Source organism: Staurois parvus, unplaced genomic scaffold (assembly GCF_062004578.1).
Source record: "Staurois parvus isolate SC_StPar_1 unplaced genomic scaffold, SC_StPar_1.0 ptg000860l, whole genome shotgun sequence".
NCBI classification, from domain to species: Eukaryota; Metazoa; Chordata; class Amphibia; order Anura; family Ranidae; genus Staurois; species Staurois parvus.
This window is the reverse complement of record NW_028318656.1, coordinates 2,468,699-2,488,996: the sequence shown is the minus strand read 5'-3', so window position 1 is coordinate 2,488,996 and position 20,298 is coordinate 2,468,699. Positions and strand designations below refer to the sequence as shown.

At 43.8% G+C, this 20,298-nt stretch overlaps 1 protein-coding gene across 1 annotated transcript in view; it reads right to left on the bottom strand.

The window, feature by feature from the left end:
• HADHA (hydroxyacyl-CoA dehydrogenase trifunctional multienzyme complex subunit alpha) overlaps positions 1-20,298 on the bottom strand; it is an 84,610-nt gene that overhangs the window by 27,448 nt on the left and 36,864 nt on the right. The window contains exons 7-12 of the mRNA XM_089655654.1: positions 17,671-17,773; positions 16,659-16,781; positions 9,031-9,149; positions 4,532-4,588; positions 3,747-3,856; positions 187-321 (exon numbers count right to left, since the gene is read on the bottom strand). Of these exons, the coding sequence (XP_089511780.1) occupies positions 187-321; positions 3,747-3,856; positions 4,532-4,588; positions 9,031-9,149; positions 16,659-16,781; positions 17,671-17,773 (647 nt within the window). The remainder of the gene's footprint in view (positions 1-186; positions 322-3,746; positions 3,857-4,531; positions 4,589-9,030; positions 9,150-16,658; positions 16,782-17,670; positions 17,774-20,298) is intronic.

The window sequence follows — 20,298 nt, the reverse complement described above, 5'->3', positions numbered from 1 at the left end:
GACCTGCTGCTGCCTCTGCCCAACCCTTCCTTACTCTTCCCCTTTGTAGACCTGCTGCTGCCTCTGCCCAACCCTTCCTTACTCTTCCCCTTTGTAGACCTGCTGCTCCCCTCTGCCCAACCCTTCCTTACTCTTCCCCTTTGTAGACCTGCTGCTCCCCTCTGCCCAACCCTTCCTTCCTCTTACCCTTTGAAGACCTGCTGCTGTCCTCTGCCCAGACCTTCCACCGTTGTATCCTTCAAAATGGTCTTGATACCTTTATCCAAAGAGACCTGAGCAATACCAGCTCCCATCAGACCAGCGCCCAGGATGGCCAAATTTCTGGAAACAGGAGGACAGACAGTGTTAGAACACTTATGCACTGCTATAAAACAATTGTGCTAACTGAGGTGTATACAGCTATAATGCCAATAACACTGCTGGATATACAGATAGAGGGTGAATATACAAAACACACATTCACCAAAAGAGGTTTCCCTTTAAAGCTGGAGAAGAAGGAAAGGGGAAAAAGGGAAAAGGAAAGGGGAAAAAGGGGAAGGGGAAAAAGGGAAAGGGGGAAAAGGGGAAGGGGAAAAGGAGAAAGGGGGAAAGGAGAAAGGGGGAAAGGAGAAAGGGGGAAAGGAGAAAGGGGGAAAGGAGAAAGGGGGAAAGGAGAAAGGGGGAAAGGAGAAAAGGGGGAAAAAGGGAAAGGGGGAAAAGGGGAAAGGGGGAAAAGGAGAAAGGGGAAAGGGGGAAAAGGGGAAAAAGGGAAAGGGGGAAAAGGGGGAAAGGGGAAAAGGGGGAAAGGGGAAAAGGGGAAAAGGGGGAAAGGGGAAAAGGGGGAAAGGGGAAAAGGGGAAAAGGGGGAAAGGGGGAAAGGGGGAAAGGGGGAAAGGGGGAAAGGGGGAAAGGGGGAAAGGGGGAAAGAGGAAAAGGGGGAAAGAGGAAAAGGGGGAAAGGGGGAAAGGGGGAAAGGGGGAAAGGGGGAAAGGGGGAAAGGGGGAAAGGGGGAAAAGGGGAAAGGGGGAAAGGGAAAAAGGGAAAGGGGAAAAGGGAAAGGGGAAAAGGGAAAGGGGAAAAGGGAAAGGGGAAAAGGGAAAGGGGAAAAGGGAAAGGGGAAAAAGGAAAGGGAAAAAGTAAAGTAAAAAAGGAAAGTCCCCTGCAAGGTAATTCCATAATGTGCTAGAATGCATCGCATACTAGTACGTTATGCAAAACTTACCTTAAAAAATTTTAATGCACGCAAATACATTTTTGGTAAAATATGAGGTTACACTAAGTAAATGTGTCACACTTTAAAATTGCACACGCTTATGGAATGGTGCCAAACTACGGTATTTAAAAATCTCCATACGTGATGCTTTATAATCCTTTACAGGTTACCAGTTTAGATTTGCAGAGGAGGTCTGGTGCTGGAATTATTTCCCTCGCTCTGACGTTTGCTGCGATACCTCACGTGTGGTGCGATCGCGGTTTACATATGTGTATGAGACCAATGAGTGCGTTCGCCTTTGCATGTGAGCAAGGGGGACAGGGGTACTTTAAATTTTTTATTATTTATTTTGTGCACTAAAACTCTGCAACAGATGTTTTTGTGCACTGTACGCCGAGACAGATATTGACATGTGGACAGGGACAAATGGTGTTTGGTGCACTAGTGTGGGATGGCTGCAGATCTGTGTAACTAATGGATAAAAGCATCAGCTACACAGATCAGCTGTCACAGTTTGCAGAATCCCCCCTTCCCCTCATTGAGCTCTCACAGAGCTCAGCGGAGGGAAACAGCTACAGAGACACATGACTCTGTTGACATTCAGAGATGTGCCCGAGGGGCACAGCCATCACACAATCACGCTGCTGCGTGACCTAGGGGATGTACAGGAATGTCCACTCAGAATGGGGAAGCTTCCACCTGGCCATTTATGTACATTGGCCAGGTGGGAGGTGGTTAAAACGAAGCCCTCCAGCGGTGCGCTGTCACCACTGAAAAGGCTTCCTTCTTCCATGTTCGTGATCTCCGGCCGTCTGACAGGCCGGGTTGCAAAGACATCACTCCTGCGCATGTGCGTGGGAGTCCCGTGCCACGGCACACAGCTCTGAAGGAACAGAACGGATATGCCGTTCCTTCAGAGCACATACGCCGGCTTTAGAAAAAAACAATTATCTCCTAAACAATGGAGATATTCATTTTACCAATTGGAAAGCTTTATTATAAGCTCACCTGTAGGTAAAATTAAAAAAAAAAAAAAAAACGAGTTTACTACCACTTTAAAGTGGAACTTTAGTCACAAAATTAAGTCCTGCTAGATCATTTCAGGCTGAACCCTTTAGCAAGTACAGCTATGTAAAAGATTAAAAATAAGTGCCTTTCCTGTTTAAAATTCAGCAATACACTCTCTCCCCTGCTCTGCACATGCTCAGTTGCTCTCTATTTTAAGGCACTGTGCTGAAAATGTAGAGGCTGATCTGCAGACAGCCAAAAGATTTACTGCTGCTCAGAGCTTCAGCAAAATGGGAGCCTACGACCAGAAAAAACAGGAACAATTCTGGAGGCAACTTACAGCACATACTCATTTTGGTAGCATAATTATTGTGGAACGTATGTTCCTTGCTAAAGAGCATTTTTTTTTTTTCCAAGTTGTTATGGGTAAAGTTCCTCTAATACAGTGGTCTCCAAACTGCGGCCCGGGGGACAAATGCAGCCCTTTACTTGACTATCTGGCCCTTGGGACACTATTCCTCGAATTGACAATGATGATGCGGCACCATTCCTCCCACTGACACCATTAATGGGGCACTGTGCCTCCCGTTGATACCAACAATGGGGCACTTTCCTTCTGCTAAAACCAACAAATGGAGCAGTGTTTACTCTCACTGATGCCGGGACATTTTCTACTCACACTGGCCACAGTCTGGCCCCCTTAAATCCTGAAGGACAGTAAAACAGCCCTTTGTTTACAAAGTTTGTAGACCACTGCTCTAATACACAGAGGAAATACACATACAGCCGGTTTACCTGCAAAACGATCTGTATTTCAGTCCATCCAGTCTTAGGGTTTACTCAGCTTGGACACCCAGCACACACCTGTCTGGCAAAGCAAGAGACCTCTTCTCTTTGCTGCAGTTTAGTAATTTAAAGGTCTTGTACCATCACCAACTTGTGACTTGGACAGTTAGCCCTGGTTCACACTGGATCTGACTTTGAAATCGTGTGACTTCACTTGAAGTACCTTAGATTGTACACCCCTTGAGGGTTAGGGACTGATGTGAATGTACAATATATATGTAAAGTGCTGCGTAAATTGACGGCGCTATATAAGTACCTGAAATAAATAATACGTGGTACGATTTCAAACTCGGATGGCAGTGAGATTTGATAGACATCTGTGCGACTTCATGCACAGATGTCTATGCAAGTCGCACCCCGAATTGGCAAAAGTAGTGCAGGAACTAAGTTTCTAAATCGTTGTCGCACCAATTAGAACGGTTCCATTGCTGATCATTGCATGCAATTTGAATAGTCAAATCGCATGACAATTCGTACACTGATGAGCTCTCCCATCATTATGTCCCCTAACATGAGGGATGAAGCACAACTAACTGGCTCTTTGAATGGCTGCTGCTTTCATCAGAAAGCTAACAGTTGGGTTTGTGGAGTGTGCAAATCCCCCTTTCCCTGCTGCCAGTAGGCAGAAGGGGAACAGTAGTAGCCTTACATTCAACTTAACAAGGGAAATACAGATAGGATTTTTGGACCAGACACTTACTTGACTTCTTTCTGCGGAGCGCCAAATTTATTCTTTTTGCACTGAACCTGTCCATGGTAGAGTCCAATCAGAGCTTTTGATTCGCCGGTCATTGCTAGCTCACCAAAGCTCTGCAAGAAAGAGGAGAATGAAGATACAGAGACAGCAGCTACATAATCTCAGAAATGGGTGAACTGGGCAATTAATCCTATGTGCCATGCGAAGGGGCAGGACACAAGGTCAAGTCAGTGTACACTTTTACAGGTACATTCAGCCCCCCCCCCGCCTCAACAGATAGCAGCTGCCTTCAGACCTCCACGTATTTAAAAAAAAAAAAAAAAAAAAAAAACACACACACACACACACACACACACCTTAACCCCTTCACGCCAGCACCTTCCGGCCCTTTATGAGTTTCAGGAGCCAGGAGGCGGGGCGGGGTTTAGGGTCATGTGACCGCCGTGATGCGCGTCACGTGATTGGGAAAGGTCCCGATCGAAAGAGGAGATTGGGACCTTTCCAGTGAGTACCGGACATGTGTGCTGAGGGCACACAGGGCGCTCGCTCTCGGCACATATGTCCTTTTTTAATAGAACGCAAATGTGCGGCCGCTCAGCGTCTAGGCCCAGACGCCGTGAGGCCGCACACATTTGCGTTCGGCCGGCGTGAAGAGGTTAAATAGTGTTTATCATCTACTTGGTGCAGAATTATGACACTCGACACCAATGCAAAATACACAGCTGGCATGGGTGTTAAAACAGCCATCTACACCTAGCAAACTGACTTAACTTCAGCAAACACTTTACCTTTGACTCTGCCAGATATCCAGCCTCAGAACCCGTATCCAATCCTGTCTTCACCACCTGAGAGAGAGAGAAGATGGAAGCAGCGATGTCAACGGAGAACTTCAACGGGCGAAAATATGCTATTACGATACACATTTATGATAATGTACACAGATATACAATTCTGCAACTAGAATCAGTTAAAAAGCTAATGACTAGAAGGTATCATTTATTAACCCTTTGCCTACCGGGCACTTTTACCCCCTTTGTGCCCAGGACAATTTTCAGCGCTGTCGCATTTTGAATGACAATTGCGCAGTCATGCAACACGGTATCCATATGAAATCTTTACCTTTTTTTCCACACAAATAAAGCTTTCTTTTGGTGGTATTTAATCGCTGCTGGGTGTTTTATTTTTTGCAGTAAAAACAAAAAAAATTGAAAAAAAAAAAAAGTTTTTGTCTATTCTAAAATTTTGCAAACAGGTAATTTTTCTCCTTCACTGATGTGTAATGATGAGGCTGCACTCATATGCGGCACTAATAGGCAACACTGACGGGCAGCACTGATCATAGTGCAGATTTGTTCTATGACAATTGCTGATCAGCAGTACCTTCCTCACGCTGTGACAGCGTAATGAAAGTGCTGCTGATAATCGTCAACTGTATTTACTGCATGATCTGCTGTGTCATTGGATACAGCTGATCACATGGTATAAAAGGCCTTTTACCTCATCACGTGATCAGTTATGTCCGTAGGACACAGTGATCACGGAGATTGCCGGGTTTGCGCCACTGGGGGCGTGCGGGAGGGCACCTTCCGGGAGGATGTTATATGACACCCTCTTAGAACTGGACAGCCCTGCTGTAGCTGTCATTTGGCTATAGCGAGGTTGGCAAAAGGTTAAAGACCGCCCCATACCAGATTTACTGCAACAGGGCGGCCATACTATGCAAAAATCACACATAGAAACGTGATGCATGTGAACACAGAAATAGCTGATCTACAAGTGCCGGTGACCGCATGTTCGCACCCACCAATCATCAGGCAGAGGCACAGAACAGAGCTCTGCCTATGTAAGCAAGGCCGAGCTTTGTTCAAATAGAGCAGTGGTTCTCAAACTTCCTAATGCCATGACCCTTTAATACAGTTCCTCATGTTGTGGTGACCCCCAACCACAAAATTATTTACCCAGTAATTATAATTCATGAGTGTCGTTTTACCTCCAATACTGCTGCTTTCAACACAGTAGCTGCTTTTAACAGAGTAGCTGCTTTCAACACAGTAGCTGCTTTCTACACAGTAGCTGCTCTTTACACATCGGAAATATGTGTTTTCTGATGGTCTTAGGGGACCCCTGTGAAAGGGTCGTTTGACCCCCAAAGGGGTCGCGACCCACAGGTTGAGAACCACTGAAGTAGAGGATAAGTGATGGATCATGTGTCCCTGCAAAACAAGGAACAAGATCCATCACTTCCCTTAGTAAAAGCATGTAACAGTACACTAAAACACTCTCTAGCACACAGTTAACGCTTTGATTGCCCTAGATGTTTAACCCCTTCCCAGCCAGTGGCGTTATGTATTTTTTTTATTACAGGTAGTTATATAGCACAGTCAATGTACGCAGCGCTTTACATATATATTGTACATTCACATCAGTCCCTAACCCTCAAGGGGCGTACAATCTAAGGTCCATAACTTACATAGATTCATACATACACATACTAGGGCCATACTAGGACCAAATTAGACAGGATCCGATTAACCTCCCAGCATGCCTTTGAAGTGTGGGAGGAATCTGGAGTATCCAGAAGAAATGCACGCAGGCACAGGGAGAACATGCAAACTGCAGGCAGGTGGTGCCATGGTTGGGATTCAAACCAGCGATCCTAGTACTAGTGTCAGTGCATATATTTAGCACTGATCACTGTATTAGTGTCACTGGCTCAGTGTCAGTGAAAAATGCCCACTGCAACAATCGCAGTCTCGCTATAAGTCCCTGATTGTTGCCATTACTATTTTGGCTATTCTATCCATTCCAATTGTAGTTTTTCGCTTTCTTCCTCGTCTTTCAGGTTTTGGTTGCCATTTTAAAGAATTTGCGATCATTTTAGCTGAGCAGCCGATCATTTTCTACACTTCATTATATGTTTTCCCCTCTCCAATCAACTTTTTAATCAAGGTACGCTGTTCTTCTGAACAATGTCTGGAACGACCCATTTTCCTCAGAATTTCAGGGAGAAATGCACTGTAACCAGCATGTACAACATTTGCTGCCTTCCTTCCTTAACCATTTGCCGCCCGCCCTATAGCCGAATGGCGGCCGGCAAATGTCATCAGCATTCCGGGTAGACGCCATATGGTGTCCTCCCGCACATGCGCAGATCGCGCTCCTGCAGAGCCGCGCAGCGGCGCGATCTGTCACCGGCCGTGTACCTCGGTCACGGCCGATGACAGATCTGAGTATCTGTCCCCGTTGCCAGTATCCTGTGACCTGCTGTGACCAATCACAGCAGGTCACATGACAGTTGTATACAATGGATGGCTTCATTCATGCCATCCATTGTATACTAGTGTCTAGCTGTGAATGGTCACAGCTAATCACATGCACATGTCATGTGATTAGCTGTGGCCACATCACAAAAAATTGTGTAAAAAAAAAAAAGAAAACTGATCACTTCTACAAAGTAGTACAATCTTACTATGGTGAAATATGAAAAAAAAAATCTTAAAAAAGAAAAAAAAATTAATAAAAAATAATAAAAATATATATATATATATATTTTTTTTCATACTGTCACCAGTCAGTGTCCCTGATCACCGCCATGCCAGTTATATGATGACGCTGTACTGCACTAGTGACAATATGTACAAAAAAAAAAAAATAGTGAAACTAATTTTTTTAATTTTTTCATTTTCCGAAAAATTATGACAAAAAAAATACAACTTCAAAAAACTCGCCATGCCTCTTATGAAGTACGTCGCACTGCCTACTCTGCAAAAAGGGGTCATTTGGGGGATATCTGTACTGTTCTGACATTCTTGGACCTCAAGAAATTAGATTGGCTGTCAGTACTTCAGGATTGATCAATATTCAGATCTATACCATAGTTTGTGAACTCTATAACTTTCCTACAAACTAAATAATACATACTAATTTGGGTTATTTTCACCAAAGACATGTAGCAGAATACATCTCGGCCTAAATTTATGAAGAACAATTATTTATTTGCAAACTTTTATAACAGAAAGAAAGAAAAACGTGTTTTTTTAAAAAGTTTGTCTTTTTTTGTTAATTTAGCAAAAAAATAAAAACCCCAGCGGTGATTAAATACCACCAAAAGAAAGCTCTAGTTGTGTGAAGAAAATTATAAAATTTTAGTTTGGGTACAATGTTGTATGACCGCGCAATTGTCATTCAAAGTGTGAGAGCGCTGAAACCTGAAAACTGGCCTGGGCAGGAAGGTGTAAAATTGCACGGTATTGAAACGGTTAAATAAGGGCAATAATTGCCACCTGTTTTTCAAAGAATGAATGACCTCACTAATAGAACTCCACACTGCTAGTATTTTGAACATGCCCCTTTCAATGAGTGATTCAATGACACAGAATCAGCAGCATGCATGTCATGACTGTTGGGTCTGTTGGATTTCTATTACTCTACTACACCTGATAGTAAATTATTTGCCATGTACAAATATCATTTCTATCAAAAACAGTGATTGATCCGGTTAGTGATGTCTGATTGCTGTTATTTTGAACACAACTGTATATCCTTTTTTTTTTCTCCGCTCATCCTTAATGAATTTTGCTGAGAGAAGGACCAAAACGCAGCACAATAGATTTTTACATAGACTTTACAAACATGGAAGTGCTGTATAAGGGGTTGTAATAAGCAGGGGTCTCCTCTAATGTGTCCTCAGTGCACAATGGTTCCCAGTCCCCAACTCCTAAATTGTGACCATTTCTTGTAGTACGCCAGTAGCCTCTGACCATCTCCACTTGCATAGTATTACATATACTGAATACGAAGCGCTGCCCTTTGATGTTGTCAGGGGCCACATTTATACCCCCTATAACAAGTTAAAGCAGAAATCCGGGAAAAAAAGGTTTTTGCCCGTGCAGTGAGAATGTGCCGTCACTGCACGGGTTAAAATGCTTGTTTTGTTCCAGGAGAGAGGACACCGTAGATATACTCTCCCGACCTACCGATCCTCCCCACACAAGACCGGAACTTTCTGCTTCAGCACCTCCGCGGTCCAGCGGTCTTGTAAATGGACTGTTCCTGATGTCAGCACGTTGAATGCGTGCTCCACAGACAGGCACAGTCCATCGCTGGACAGTGAGAGAGTGCAATTTTTTGTAGGATCGGCAGGGTCAGGTATGAGATTAGTTCTCACCCCTAGGAAAAAAAAAAAAACAACAAGCAGCTGATCCATGCAGTGGGGGCACAGCGCCACTGGATGGTAAAAAAAAAAGAAAAATTCTGCTTTAACCATCACTGGCCTAGACGTGAATACCTCAATGATTTTCAGGGGAGCCGGGTACAGGCCCTTGGTCAGTTTCAGGACTCTCTTCTCCACGGTCTTGTAGATCTGCTGCCTTACAAAAGGGATGGACATGACATAGTCTGTGATCTCTGGAAAAAAGGATGACATGTCACTTACACATAAACCGTGTAATACAATACAATGCAACAAGCCTGCCAAAGAATTCTAATTCAGCATTTTTCACCCTCAGATGTAACTCTGGTTTACAACAAAAGCTCATAAAAAGTTAAATGAAAACAGAGCTGCCATTGTTGATCTTCTGCTGAAAACGGTACCTTACTTCTTGATCCTCTGGCTTTAGTGCTTCCTGTATCCCTGATCCAGAACAAGTATGCAGATCCGAAAAGTCAGAAGTGCAAACGTATTCCAGGGCAGTAAATCAAAGCTTTCAAGCAAGACAACCAGCCAACCAGCATTTTCAAAAGGAGACATCATCAATTATTATACAGGATTTATATAGCGCCGACAGTTTGCGCAGCACTTTACAATGGCAAGACCCATTTTGCTATCTCTCATTCTCAAACCAGATTTTTAAACCAAACTAGAGGCACTAGACAAAGACCAAAGTAAAAATGGTCGCCCAGCATCAGATCAACCACCTGCCTGCCGGCCCAATTCTGACATCCCTCTCCTACATGTAAAAATATTTTTTTGCTAGAAAATTACTTAGAACCCCAAAACATTTTTAACCACTTCCTGTCCGGACACTTTCCCCCCCTTCCTGTCCAGGGCAATTTTCAGCTTTCAGTGCTATCACACTTTGAATGACAATTGCGCGGTCATGCAACACTGTACCCATATGAATTTTTTACCATTTTTTTGAGACAGATAAAGCTTTATTTTGGTGGTATTTATTCACCACTGGGATTTTTATTTTTTTGCTATGTAAATAAAAAAGTCCAAAAATTTTCATAAAAAAGTGTTTTTCTTATAAAAGTTTGCAAATAAATATGTCATCATAAATCTTGGCCAAAATGGATTCCGTTATCCAAAAATTATAATTTTTAAAACTTTTCTTTAAATTTTTTTTATATTATTTGTTTGTTTTTTTTTTTTTTTTACATACTGTCACCCTAGCAGTAGTGTCACCATGGTGACACTACTACTTTGTGGGGGGTGATATTTTTTTTTTTTTTTTTTTTTTTTTTTACACACCGATTGCTTTTACACCCATAAAGGATGTAAAAGCAATCATTTCTCTTTCTCTCTGTCTGCATTCTTGCAGCCATTGAGAACTACTGAGTGAGCTGTGATTGATCACAGCTTGTCACATGGTACAAGGCTGTTGTGAATAGCCCTGTACTATGTGACCTCTGTGATCATTTACAGATTTCACACGTAGTAAGCAATGATGTCAGAAGTGAGATTGTGCTTACTACTTTGCATGTGATCACTGATTAGCCAATCAGTGATCGCATGATCGGGGCCTCGTACAGAGGTCCCGTCCGATGATCGGTGTTTCACTGTGTCCGGAGGACACAGCGGGCACCGGATCGCGGTGCTGCACGCTCCAAGGGAGCGTGCACAAGCAGGGGGCGGCGAGGCCGTTTATGAACGGCCACCTGACCCTGCAGTGCCACCAGCCAGCCGTTTATATACAACGGCCGGACGGGAGGTGGTGGTTAAGCAGAGGCCCTAGAATGAATTGTACAATGAATTGTAGTGAATACAAACAATACCAATTAAAAAAAAAAAAATAAATAAATAATAATAATAATAATAATAATAATAATAATAAAATATATATATATATATATATATATCCATCTATCTAAATGCTACGCAGAGTGAATAGATACCAAACATGTCACTCTTTACAATTGCACACACCCCTTGGAATGGCAACAAACTACGGAACACTGAAGTGTTACTAAGCCCAGTACTCTGCATTCACTATAAGAAAACACCAGCAAACTCTGTATGCTCTTCTGATTCTTGTTTATTGGCCACAGAACATGAATGCAGTAAAAAGGTACGGACACGTTTCGGCTGTACAGCCGAATGCTATGAGGAAGGCTGTATAGCTGAAACACCTTTTACTGTATTCATATTGTGTGCTACGAGGAAAGCTGTAAAGGAAAGCTGTAACGCTGAAACATGTTCGCACCTTTTACTGTATTCATGATGTGTGGCCAATAAACAAGAATCAGAAAAGCATTCAGAGTTGCCAGTGTTTTCTTGTTTTGGTATTACTATATGGGGAGTTGAGCGTCCCCGGCTTGTGCATCGGTCTTCAGCATGAATCTAACATTTAGCGGTTGAGCGTGGGTAATACTCTCTTTGCCTGCATTCACTTTATCCGGTCTCCCCGGACCCCGCATTCACTATATCCGGTCTCCCCGGACCCCGCATTCACTATAGCCGCTCTCCCCGGACCCCGCATTCACTATAGCCGCTCTCCCCGGACCCCGCATTCACTATAGCCGCTCTCCCCGGACCCCGCATTCACTATAGCCGCTCTCCCCGGACCCCGCATTCACTATAGCCGCTCTCCCCGGACCCCGCATTCACTATAGCCGCTCTCCCCGGACCCCGCATTCACTATAGCCGCTCTCCCCGGACCCCGCATTCACTATAGCCGCTCTCCCCGGACCCCGCATTCACTATAGCCGCTCTCCCCGGACCCCGCATTCACTATAGCCGCTCTCCCCGGACCCCGCATTCACTATAGCCGCTCTCCCCGGACCCCGCATTCACTATATCCGCTCTCCCCGGACCCCGCATTCACTATATCCGGTCTCCCCGGACCCCGCATTCACTATATCCGCTCTCCCCGGACCCCGCATTCACTATATCTGCTCTCCCCGGACCCTGCATTCACTATATCCGCTCTCCCCGGACCCTGCATTCACTATATCCACTCTCCCCGGACCCTGCAGTCACTATATCCGCTCTCCCCGGACCCTGCATTCACTATATCCGCTCTCCCCGGACCCTGCATTCACTATATCCGCTCTCCCCGGACCCTGCATTCACTATACCCAGTCTTCCACAGTACACAGAACAAGGAAATTAAATTATTTTTGCAAATATAAACTGCTAAATACCTTTTCTCATCAGCAGTATACAGCAGTCTTGTGACTTCTATCAGTGTTCAGCAGACCACTGTTTAAAGCTTGTAGGAGGGGTTTTCATTTTCCCAAGATTGTCCCATGAGGCTGCATAAGCCCTGACCCTCTGTCTGGACAGCGCCGATTGGCCCTGTGCTGATCACATGCACCCTCCCAAGAGAATGAAATTGAACAAAAAACAAAAAAAAAGCAATTCACTCCAAATTCAGCATGTGCAGCTTTTCCCCAAGGCTCTGTTCTATTGTTCTATCAGCAGATGGATTGGGGACAGTAGAAGAAGGAGGAGGGTCACAGAAGACAGGATCAAACAGCTTTTTTACACAATGCAAAGGATTAGCCCCTTAGGTTCCACAGTGAGTATAACAAGCACGCTTTACTGCATATAGAGACCGACTTTACTGTTGTGGGTTTAGGAACACTTTAAATTATCTATAGGCAACACTTTGAAACTCTTTACAGGTTACCATTTTAAAGTAACATACAGTGGGGATCGAAAGTTTGGGCTCCCCAGCTAAAAATTTGTATTAATGTGCATAAAGAAGCCAAGGAAAGATGGAAAAATCTCCAAAAGGCATCAAATTACAGATTAGACATTCGTATAATATGTCAACAAAAGTTAGATTTATTTCCATCATTTACACTTTCAAAATAACAGAAAACAAAAAAATGGCGTCTGCAAAAGTTTGGGCACCCTGCAGAATTTATAGCATGCACTGCCCCCTTTGCAAAGCTGAGACATGCCAGTGTCATGGATTGTTCTCAATCATCGTCTGGGAAGACCAGGTTATGTCAATCTCAAAGGTTTTAAATGCCCAGACTCATCTGACCTTGCCCCAACAATCAGCACCATGGGTTCTTCTAAGCAGTTGTCTAGAAAACTGAAACTGAAAATAGTTGACGCTCACAAAGCTGGAGAAGGCTATAAGAAGATAGCAAAGCGTTTTCAGATGTCAATATCCTCTGTTCGAAATATAATTAAGAAATGGCAGTCATCAGGAACAGTGGAAGTAAAAGCAAGATCTGGAAGACCAAGAAAAATATCAGACAGAACAGCTCGCAGGATTGTGAGAAAAACAGTTCAAAACCCACGTTTGACTGCACGATCCCTCCAGAAAGATCTGGCAGACACTGGAGTTGTGGTACACTATTCCACTATAAAGAGATACTTGTACAAATATGGTCTTCATGGAAGAGTCATCAGAAGAAAACCTCTTCTACATCCCCGCCACAAAAATCATCGTTTGAACTTTGCAAATGAACATATAGACAAGCCTGATGCATTTTGGAAACAAGTTCTGTGGACCGATGAGGTTAAAATGGAACTTTTTGGCCGGAATGAGCAAAGGTACGTTTGGAGAAGAAGGGGCACAGAATTTAATGGAAAGAACCTCTGTCCAACTGTTAAGCATGGGGTTGGATCAATCATGCTTTGGGGTTGTGTTGCAGCCAGTGGCACAGGGAACATCTCACGAGTAGAAGGAAAAATGGATTCAATAAAATTTCAGCAAATTTTGGATGGTAACTTGATGCCATCTGTGAAAAAGCTGAAGTTAAAGAGAGGATGGCTTCTACAAATGGATAATGATCCTAAACACACCTCGAAATCCACGGGGGATTACATCAAGAGGCGTAAACTGAAGGTTTTGCCATGGCCTTCACAATCTCCTGACCTCAACATAATTGAAAATCTATGGATAGACCTTAAAAGAGCAGTGCGTGACAGACAGCCCAGAAATCTCAAAGAACTGCAAGACTTTTGTAAGGAAGAATGGGCAAAGATACCTCAAACAAGAATTGAAAGACTCTTGGCTGGCTACAAAAAGCGTTTACAAGCTGTGATACTTGCCAAAGGGGGCAGTACAAAATATTAACTCTGCAGGGGGCCCAAACTTTTGCAGACGCCATTTTTTTGTTTTCTGTTATTTTGAAAGTGTAAATGATGGAAATAAAATCTAACTTTTGTTGACATATTATAAGAATGTCTAATCTGTAATTTGATGCCTTTTGGAGATTTTTCCATCTTTCCTTGGCTTCTTTATGCACATTAATACAAATTTTTAACTGGGGTGCCCAAACTTTCGATCCCCACTGTAGGTGGTCTGGTGCTAGAATTATATCGGTTTTGCTCTGACATGCGTGCCAAATCCTCATGTTTGGTTATTGATGTTTGCGTTTTGAGTGCGAGACCAACCCGTGCGTTCACCTTTGCATGCAAGTATGTGCAGGGGGGCATGTGGGGGAATGCCGGCAGAGGGGCTTTTATTTATTTTATTTTTACAACGTTTCCTCGATTTGTTTTCTTCAATTGTTTTTAGCAGTTTTATTGCTGTCACAAGCAATGTGACAACCATAGGCAGTGAAAGGTCTCTTTATGGAGAGATCTGGGGTCCAACTACTTTTACATAAGAGAAATGACAGCACAAAAAAAAAAAAAAAAATAGATATCGGTTCATGGTTGAACCCATAACCATCATCCCAGTATAGCCTCTTCAATACGAGGATACGTATTGCGGTATCGAAACAGTTAAAGTACAAAAGCTATGCAAACTTGAAAAATCCTTTTAAAAGACAAGTATGGGTTAGCTATTCACCTAGGTGAATCGGATCAAAGCTGCATTTGTCCCCCGCTGGCTCTAAAGGTACTTAAACACCAATCTGCTTCAAAAACGCAGCAAAAACGCATAGGCATTTTTACCGCGCTTCTGGGTGTTTTTAGCCTCCTTAGCGACCTGATTATGTCCATATTTCTGTGCTCAAAGCGGTACTTTTTTTGCATGGAAATATGTATTTTTTTATTGTAGGCCTGTAATTTTTAGGAATAACTCACTGAAATCTGTCCGAACAAGAGTCTAGTAAACATCTCGGGTATGTTAAAATGTGAAACACTAAATTGTAATTTAATAAATAATCATCATAATAATAATAATAATATAATAATAATACATTTAATTCAATAATATAATCAAACCAAAAACACTGAAATGTGAAATACAGCGCCAAGTTTGCACATCACTGAGCAAAATCGCAGAATCGTTTTCAGTGTCTGATGACGAATTTCCCCCACAAATCATCACTCAATTCTGCAAGTGGTTCTGACTTACTATCGCTGTTCTCTAGCCGGTCCAAAACCGCTTTTGACCTAAAGGGACGCTTTGTTGGACGCCATGGACGTTTCTCAATTTCCAGGCAGAAAGAACAGTAAAAATGCAGGCAGTGCACAGGACAAAGCACTCGGGACAAAATGTATGTGAAATTGTTTGATACAGTAATGTTATACTATGTGATTTTAGTGTATTTAGTGAAAGTCACTTTTAAAACTTTCAAATTTCCCGCCAGTTCCGTCCCCCGTACGTCCCGACGTCGCAGGGAACGGAACCCAGAAGATAGATGCCGGCATCTGCCGGAGGACATTGCCGGGGACACTGCAGGAGGGACATCGCGGGAGCGCAGGACAGGGTAAGTGAAGAAGAGATCCCGGAGCAACGCTGCAAGGTATTCCCGAGTGTAGCTCGGGGTTACCGCTTGTGGTGCTGAAACTTTACCCCGAGCTACACTCGGGAATACCGCCAGGGGGGTTAAAGAACATGTGACTTAAAAACTGCTCCAAAAACACTTCTGAGAGGTGTTTGAGGCACTTTTCATTGATTTCGATGGGAAAAGTGTTTTGGGGCTTTTTTTTTTTTTTTTTAACACCCAAACATGCCCCAAAGATGCTGCGTTGCGGTTTTTACACCACAACGCAAGTGCAATGCCTCAGTGTGAAAACATACATAGATATACATTCACATACACAGGGAAGCAGTTTTCTTGAGCTTTTCGGGCGCTTTTTTTAAACGTAAAAACGCTCGAAAAACTCCTCAGTGTGAAAGCAGCCCAAGAATGAGAACTGAGCGATCAAAGACTACAGATTGCTCAGTTCTCAGTGAGCTGTGAACTGCCAGTTACTGGCTTTTTGCTCTGCCCCTCCAGTGCTCCCTGGAGCGCTGGGCTGTGGAAGGGGCAGGCTGTGTTTCTCAGCGGATCGCTGAGCGGCTGAGCCAGGTGTCGGTCCAGACTTCTTAGTGGATTCAAACCATGGTAGGAATCTTTTCAGAGCCTGGACCAGCTCTATGACATATAGCTCAACAAGCTTTGGCTATACTTCACCTTTAAGCAGAAGCCTACCAGAAACTGATATTTCAGTATGTAGTAGATGGAGTAGTAAACCACCTGACAATCGGTACTAGATCTTCTCTTAGAGATCCTATTAGTGGGATTTCTGCTCTGCAATCTTTGATCTGCAGACCAACAACTGGTTCCTATTTGGCTTGTTCAAAATCTTTATTTTGATATCCTGAAGAAAGTCAGAAAAACTGCAAAAACCCAAAGCTTCCGCGTAAAACAGTGTTTGGAACGATGTCCAAGAGATCCCCCTGAGGAGTTGTCAAGAGAAAACAATCCAATGCGTGGCTTTGGCCACCAGAACCTAGACCTGAAATGTCACTTTGGGCCAGACTGAACCTTTATGAGTCAACACCCAGTTCTTACTTGCTATCAGTCCCTTCTGCTTCTGCAGTGAAATTTTCTTGTTGGCGATCCCTCTGGCAAAGTCCACTGCAACTTCCTCCAGATAATCCATAGTCCGTTCTTCAGGGCTTTTCAGACCAGGTCCTGAGTTAAAAAAAAAAAAAAAAAAAAAAAAAAAAAGGAAGGTCAAAGGAAGGCATTTTCCAAGGCCTAGAAATTGGGTGAACAATGTCAGTTTAATATAATTCAGTGCCATTTCACATATATGCAAACTGGATGCGGTTTGAACCGCATACAATCCTGCATGGCATGTGAAATAACATTGCTTCCTATAATGCTTGTTCACATATGACCGATGCACTGGCAGTGCGGATTGAGAAAAAAAAAAGAAAAAAAGTCCTATACGATTGTGAGCAGTGTGGTCCAGTTCAGGTGTGGATTACAGGCTGACTTCTATGGGAACTGTTTCTAAACCGCATGTGTCATTAGTTGTGAACTAGATAAAATCCTGACCTGACTTGATCCAAACCTGACCTGAACCGCTCAAGAAATACTGTATCAATTAGCTGTGAAACCTGAGCTTCAATCTGCACCGCACATGTGCAAATGAGCACTTAAAGTGAGATGAAAGGAAGTTTTTTTTTTTTTTTTTAATAACAAATATGTCATACTTGCCTGCTCTGTGTAATGGTTTTGCACAGAGCAGTCCCGATCCTCTGCTTGGGTTCCCCCACCCTGGTGCTCCTTAACCCTCCCTCCTACCGTGTGCTTGCTACGGGGGGAACCTAAGCAGGCTCGCTTTCGAGCTGCTGCTCTGTCAATTCAGACAGAGTGTGGCATGGCCCCACCCCCACTCATTGGCTCACTGGCTGTGTGACAGTAGACCGAGCCCAGGCCAAGTCAATGAGGAGGGAGAGACTCCGACAGGCGCTGCTCTTGTGCACATCGCTGGATCGAGATGGGGTTCAGTTAAGTATTGAGACTACAATTTATTTTAATATAAGAAGCTGCAGGATGTGACATGAGGACTCACCCAGTGGATCCACAAGTTGGTCTACAAGACCCATCTTCTTGGCACGGTCAGCACGAATGTTCTTGCCAGTTAGCATCATGTCAAAGGCAGCAGGTATCCCAACCTTGGAAGAAATGACAAGCATTAAAACCAAGTACAGACTTCCTTAATGTAAAGCTGTAAAAAAAACAACAAAAAAACAAAAGTGCAACACCCGTGAGCACAATCCTCAACACGTCTGGTAGAGTGTGGCTTTGTAGGAAAGGGAGGAACCCTAACCTTTATGTAGTATGTCTGAGCAACGATTGGCCTTATCCCCCTATAAATTATGGATTGAGAGGCAGCCTGTCCCTTCCGAGAGCCTTCAGGCAACACAAACAGGGCACCAGGTTGACGAATCGAGGTTGTGAGGTAGACTTGCAAAGCCCTAAACACATCCAAGCAGTGGAGAGAAATCTCCTTAGGAGGTTTTGGATCCAGACAAAAAAGGAAGGCAACACCAAGTCCGGTTCCAAAAGAAATCCCAAGACCACCTTAGGCAGGAAGGAACTACATGGTCTCAACAAAACCTTGTCCTTGTGAACCTTCTGTGATAGGAGAGGGAGAGAAATATGCCAAATGGGTTCACATGGTGGTCTCTGAATGACACCACACCGTTAGCAGGGAGCATACTGGTGGGCCACTTTAACACCAAGGCTCTGATCATGGAGTAAGCAGCCATGGGTCTCTGAAAGAGCATCGCCAAGGCAAAAACCTGACCTATTATAGTGTCCAAGTCCTGACTGAAAGAGGAATTCAACCAGTGGTTTAGAACAGAACCAGGGGCGGACTGACAACTCATGGGGCCCCCGGGCAATAGGGGATAATAGGGCCCCTGTGTCCTTGCCCAAACTCAAAAAAGCCTATGAAAAAGGTACCAGGGGCATCTCATGAGGCCCCCTACTGACCACGGGCCCTCGGGCAGTGCCCGAGTTTCCAAATGGTCAGTCCGCCCCTGGGCAGAACATTCTCTCGGTAGAGAGACGCAAGTTCAACTATGGGCAAAAACTGAGGCAATGCTGGTAGGTGTCGAGTTTGCCAGTTGCTAGTGTCCAGTCACCTGAAGATGGGGTATAACCCATCCCTCTATTGTATGCTCCTTGAGGGTAAGGGACTGAAGTGAATGTGTGTGTGTGTATATATATATTAAGAATATATACAGTCAGGTCCATAAATATTGGGACATCGACACAATTCTAACATTTTTGGCTCTATACACCACCACGATGGATTTGAAATGAAACAAACAAGATGTGCTTTAACTGCAGAGTGTCAGCTTTAATTTGAGGGTATTTACATCCAAATCAGGTGAACGGTGTAGGAATTACAACAGTTTGCATATGTGCCTCCCACTTGTTAAGGGACCAAAAGTAATGGGACAGAATAATAATCATAAATCAAACTTTCACTTTTTAATACTTGGTTGCAAATCCTTTGCAGTCAATTACAGCCTGAAGCGTGGAACGCATAGACATCACCAAACGCTGGGTTTCATCCCTGGTGATGCTCTGCCAGGCCTCTACTGCAACTGTCTTCAGTTCCTGCTTGTTCTTGGGGCATTTTCCCTTCAGTTTTGTCTTCAGCAAGTGAAATGCATGCTCAATCGGATTCAGGTCAGGTGATTGACTTGGCCATTGCATAACATTCCACTTCTTTCCCTTAAAAAACTCTTTGGTTGCTTTTGCAGTGTGCTTTGGGTCATTGTCCATCTGCACTGTGAAGCGGCGTCCAATGAGTTGTGAAGCATTTGGCTGAATATGAGCAGATAATATTCCCGAAACACTTCAGAATTCATCCTGCTGCTTCTGTCAGCAGTCACATCATCAATAAATACAAGAGAACCAGTTCCATTGGCAGCCATACATGCCCACGCCATGACACTACCACCACCATGCTTCACTGATGAGGTGGTATGCTTAGGATCATGAACAGTTCCTTTCCTTCTCCATACTCTTCTCTTCCCATCACTCTGGTACAAGTTGATCTTGGTCTCCTCTGTCCATAGGATGTTGTTCCAGAACTGTAAAGGCTTTTTTAGATGTCGTTTGGCAAACTCTAATCTGGCCTTCCGGTTTTTGAGGCTCACCAATGGTTTACATCTTGTGGTGAACTCTCTGTATTCACTCTGGTGAAGTCTTCTCTTGATTGTTGACTTTGACACACATACACCTACCTCCTGGAGAGTGTTCTTGATCTGGCCAACTGTTGTGAAGGGTGTTTTCTTCACCAGGGAAAGAATTCTTCGTTCATCCACCACAGTTGTTTTCCGTGGTCTTCCGGGTCTTTTGGTGTTGCTGAGCTCACCGGTGCGTTCCTTCTTTTGAAGAATGTTCCAAACAGTTGTTTTGGCCACGCCTAATGTTTTTGCTATCTCTCTGATGGGTTTGTTTTGTTTTTCAGCCTAATGATGGCTTGCTTCACTGATAGTGACAGCTCTTTGGATCTCATCTTGAGAGTTGACAGCAACAGATTCCAATGCAAATAGCACACTTGAAATGAACTCTGGACCTTTTATCTGCTCATTGTAATTGGGATAATGAGGAAATAACACACACCTGGGCATGGAACAGCTGAGAAGCCAATTGTCCCATTACTTTTGGTCCCTTAACA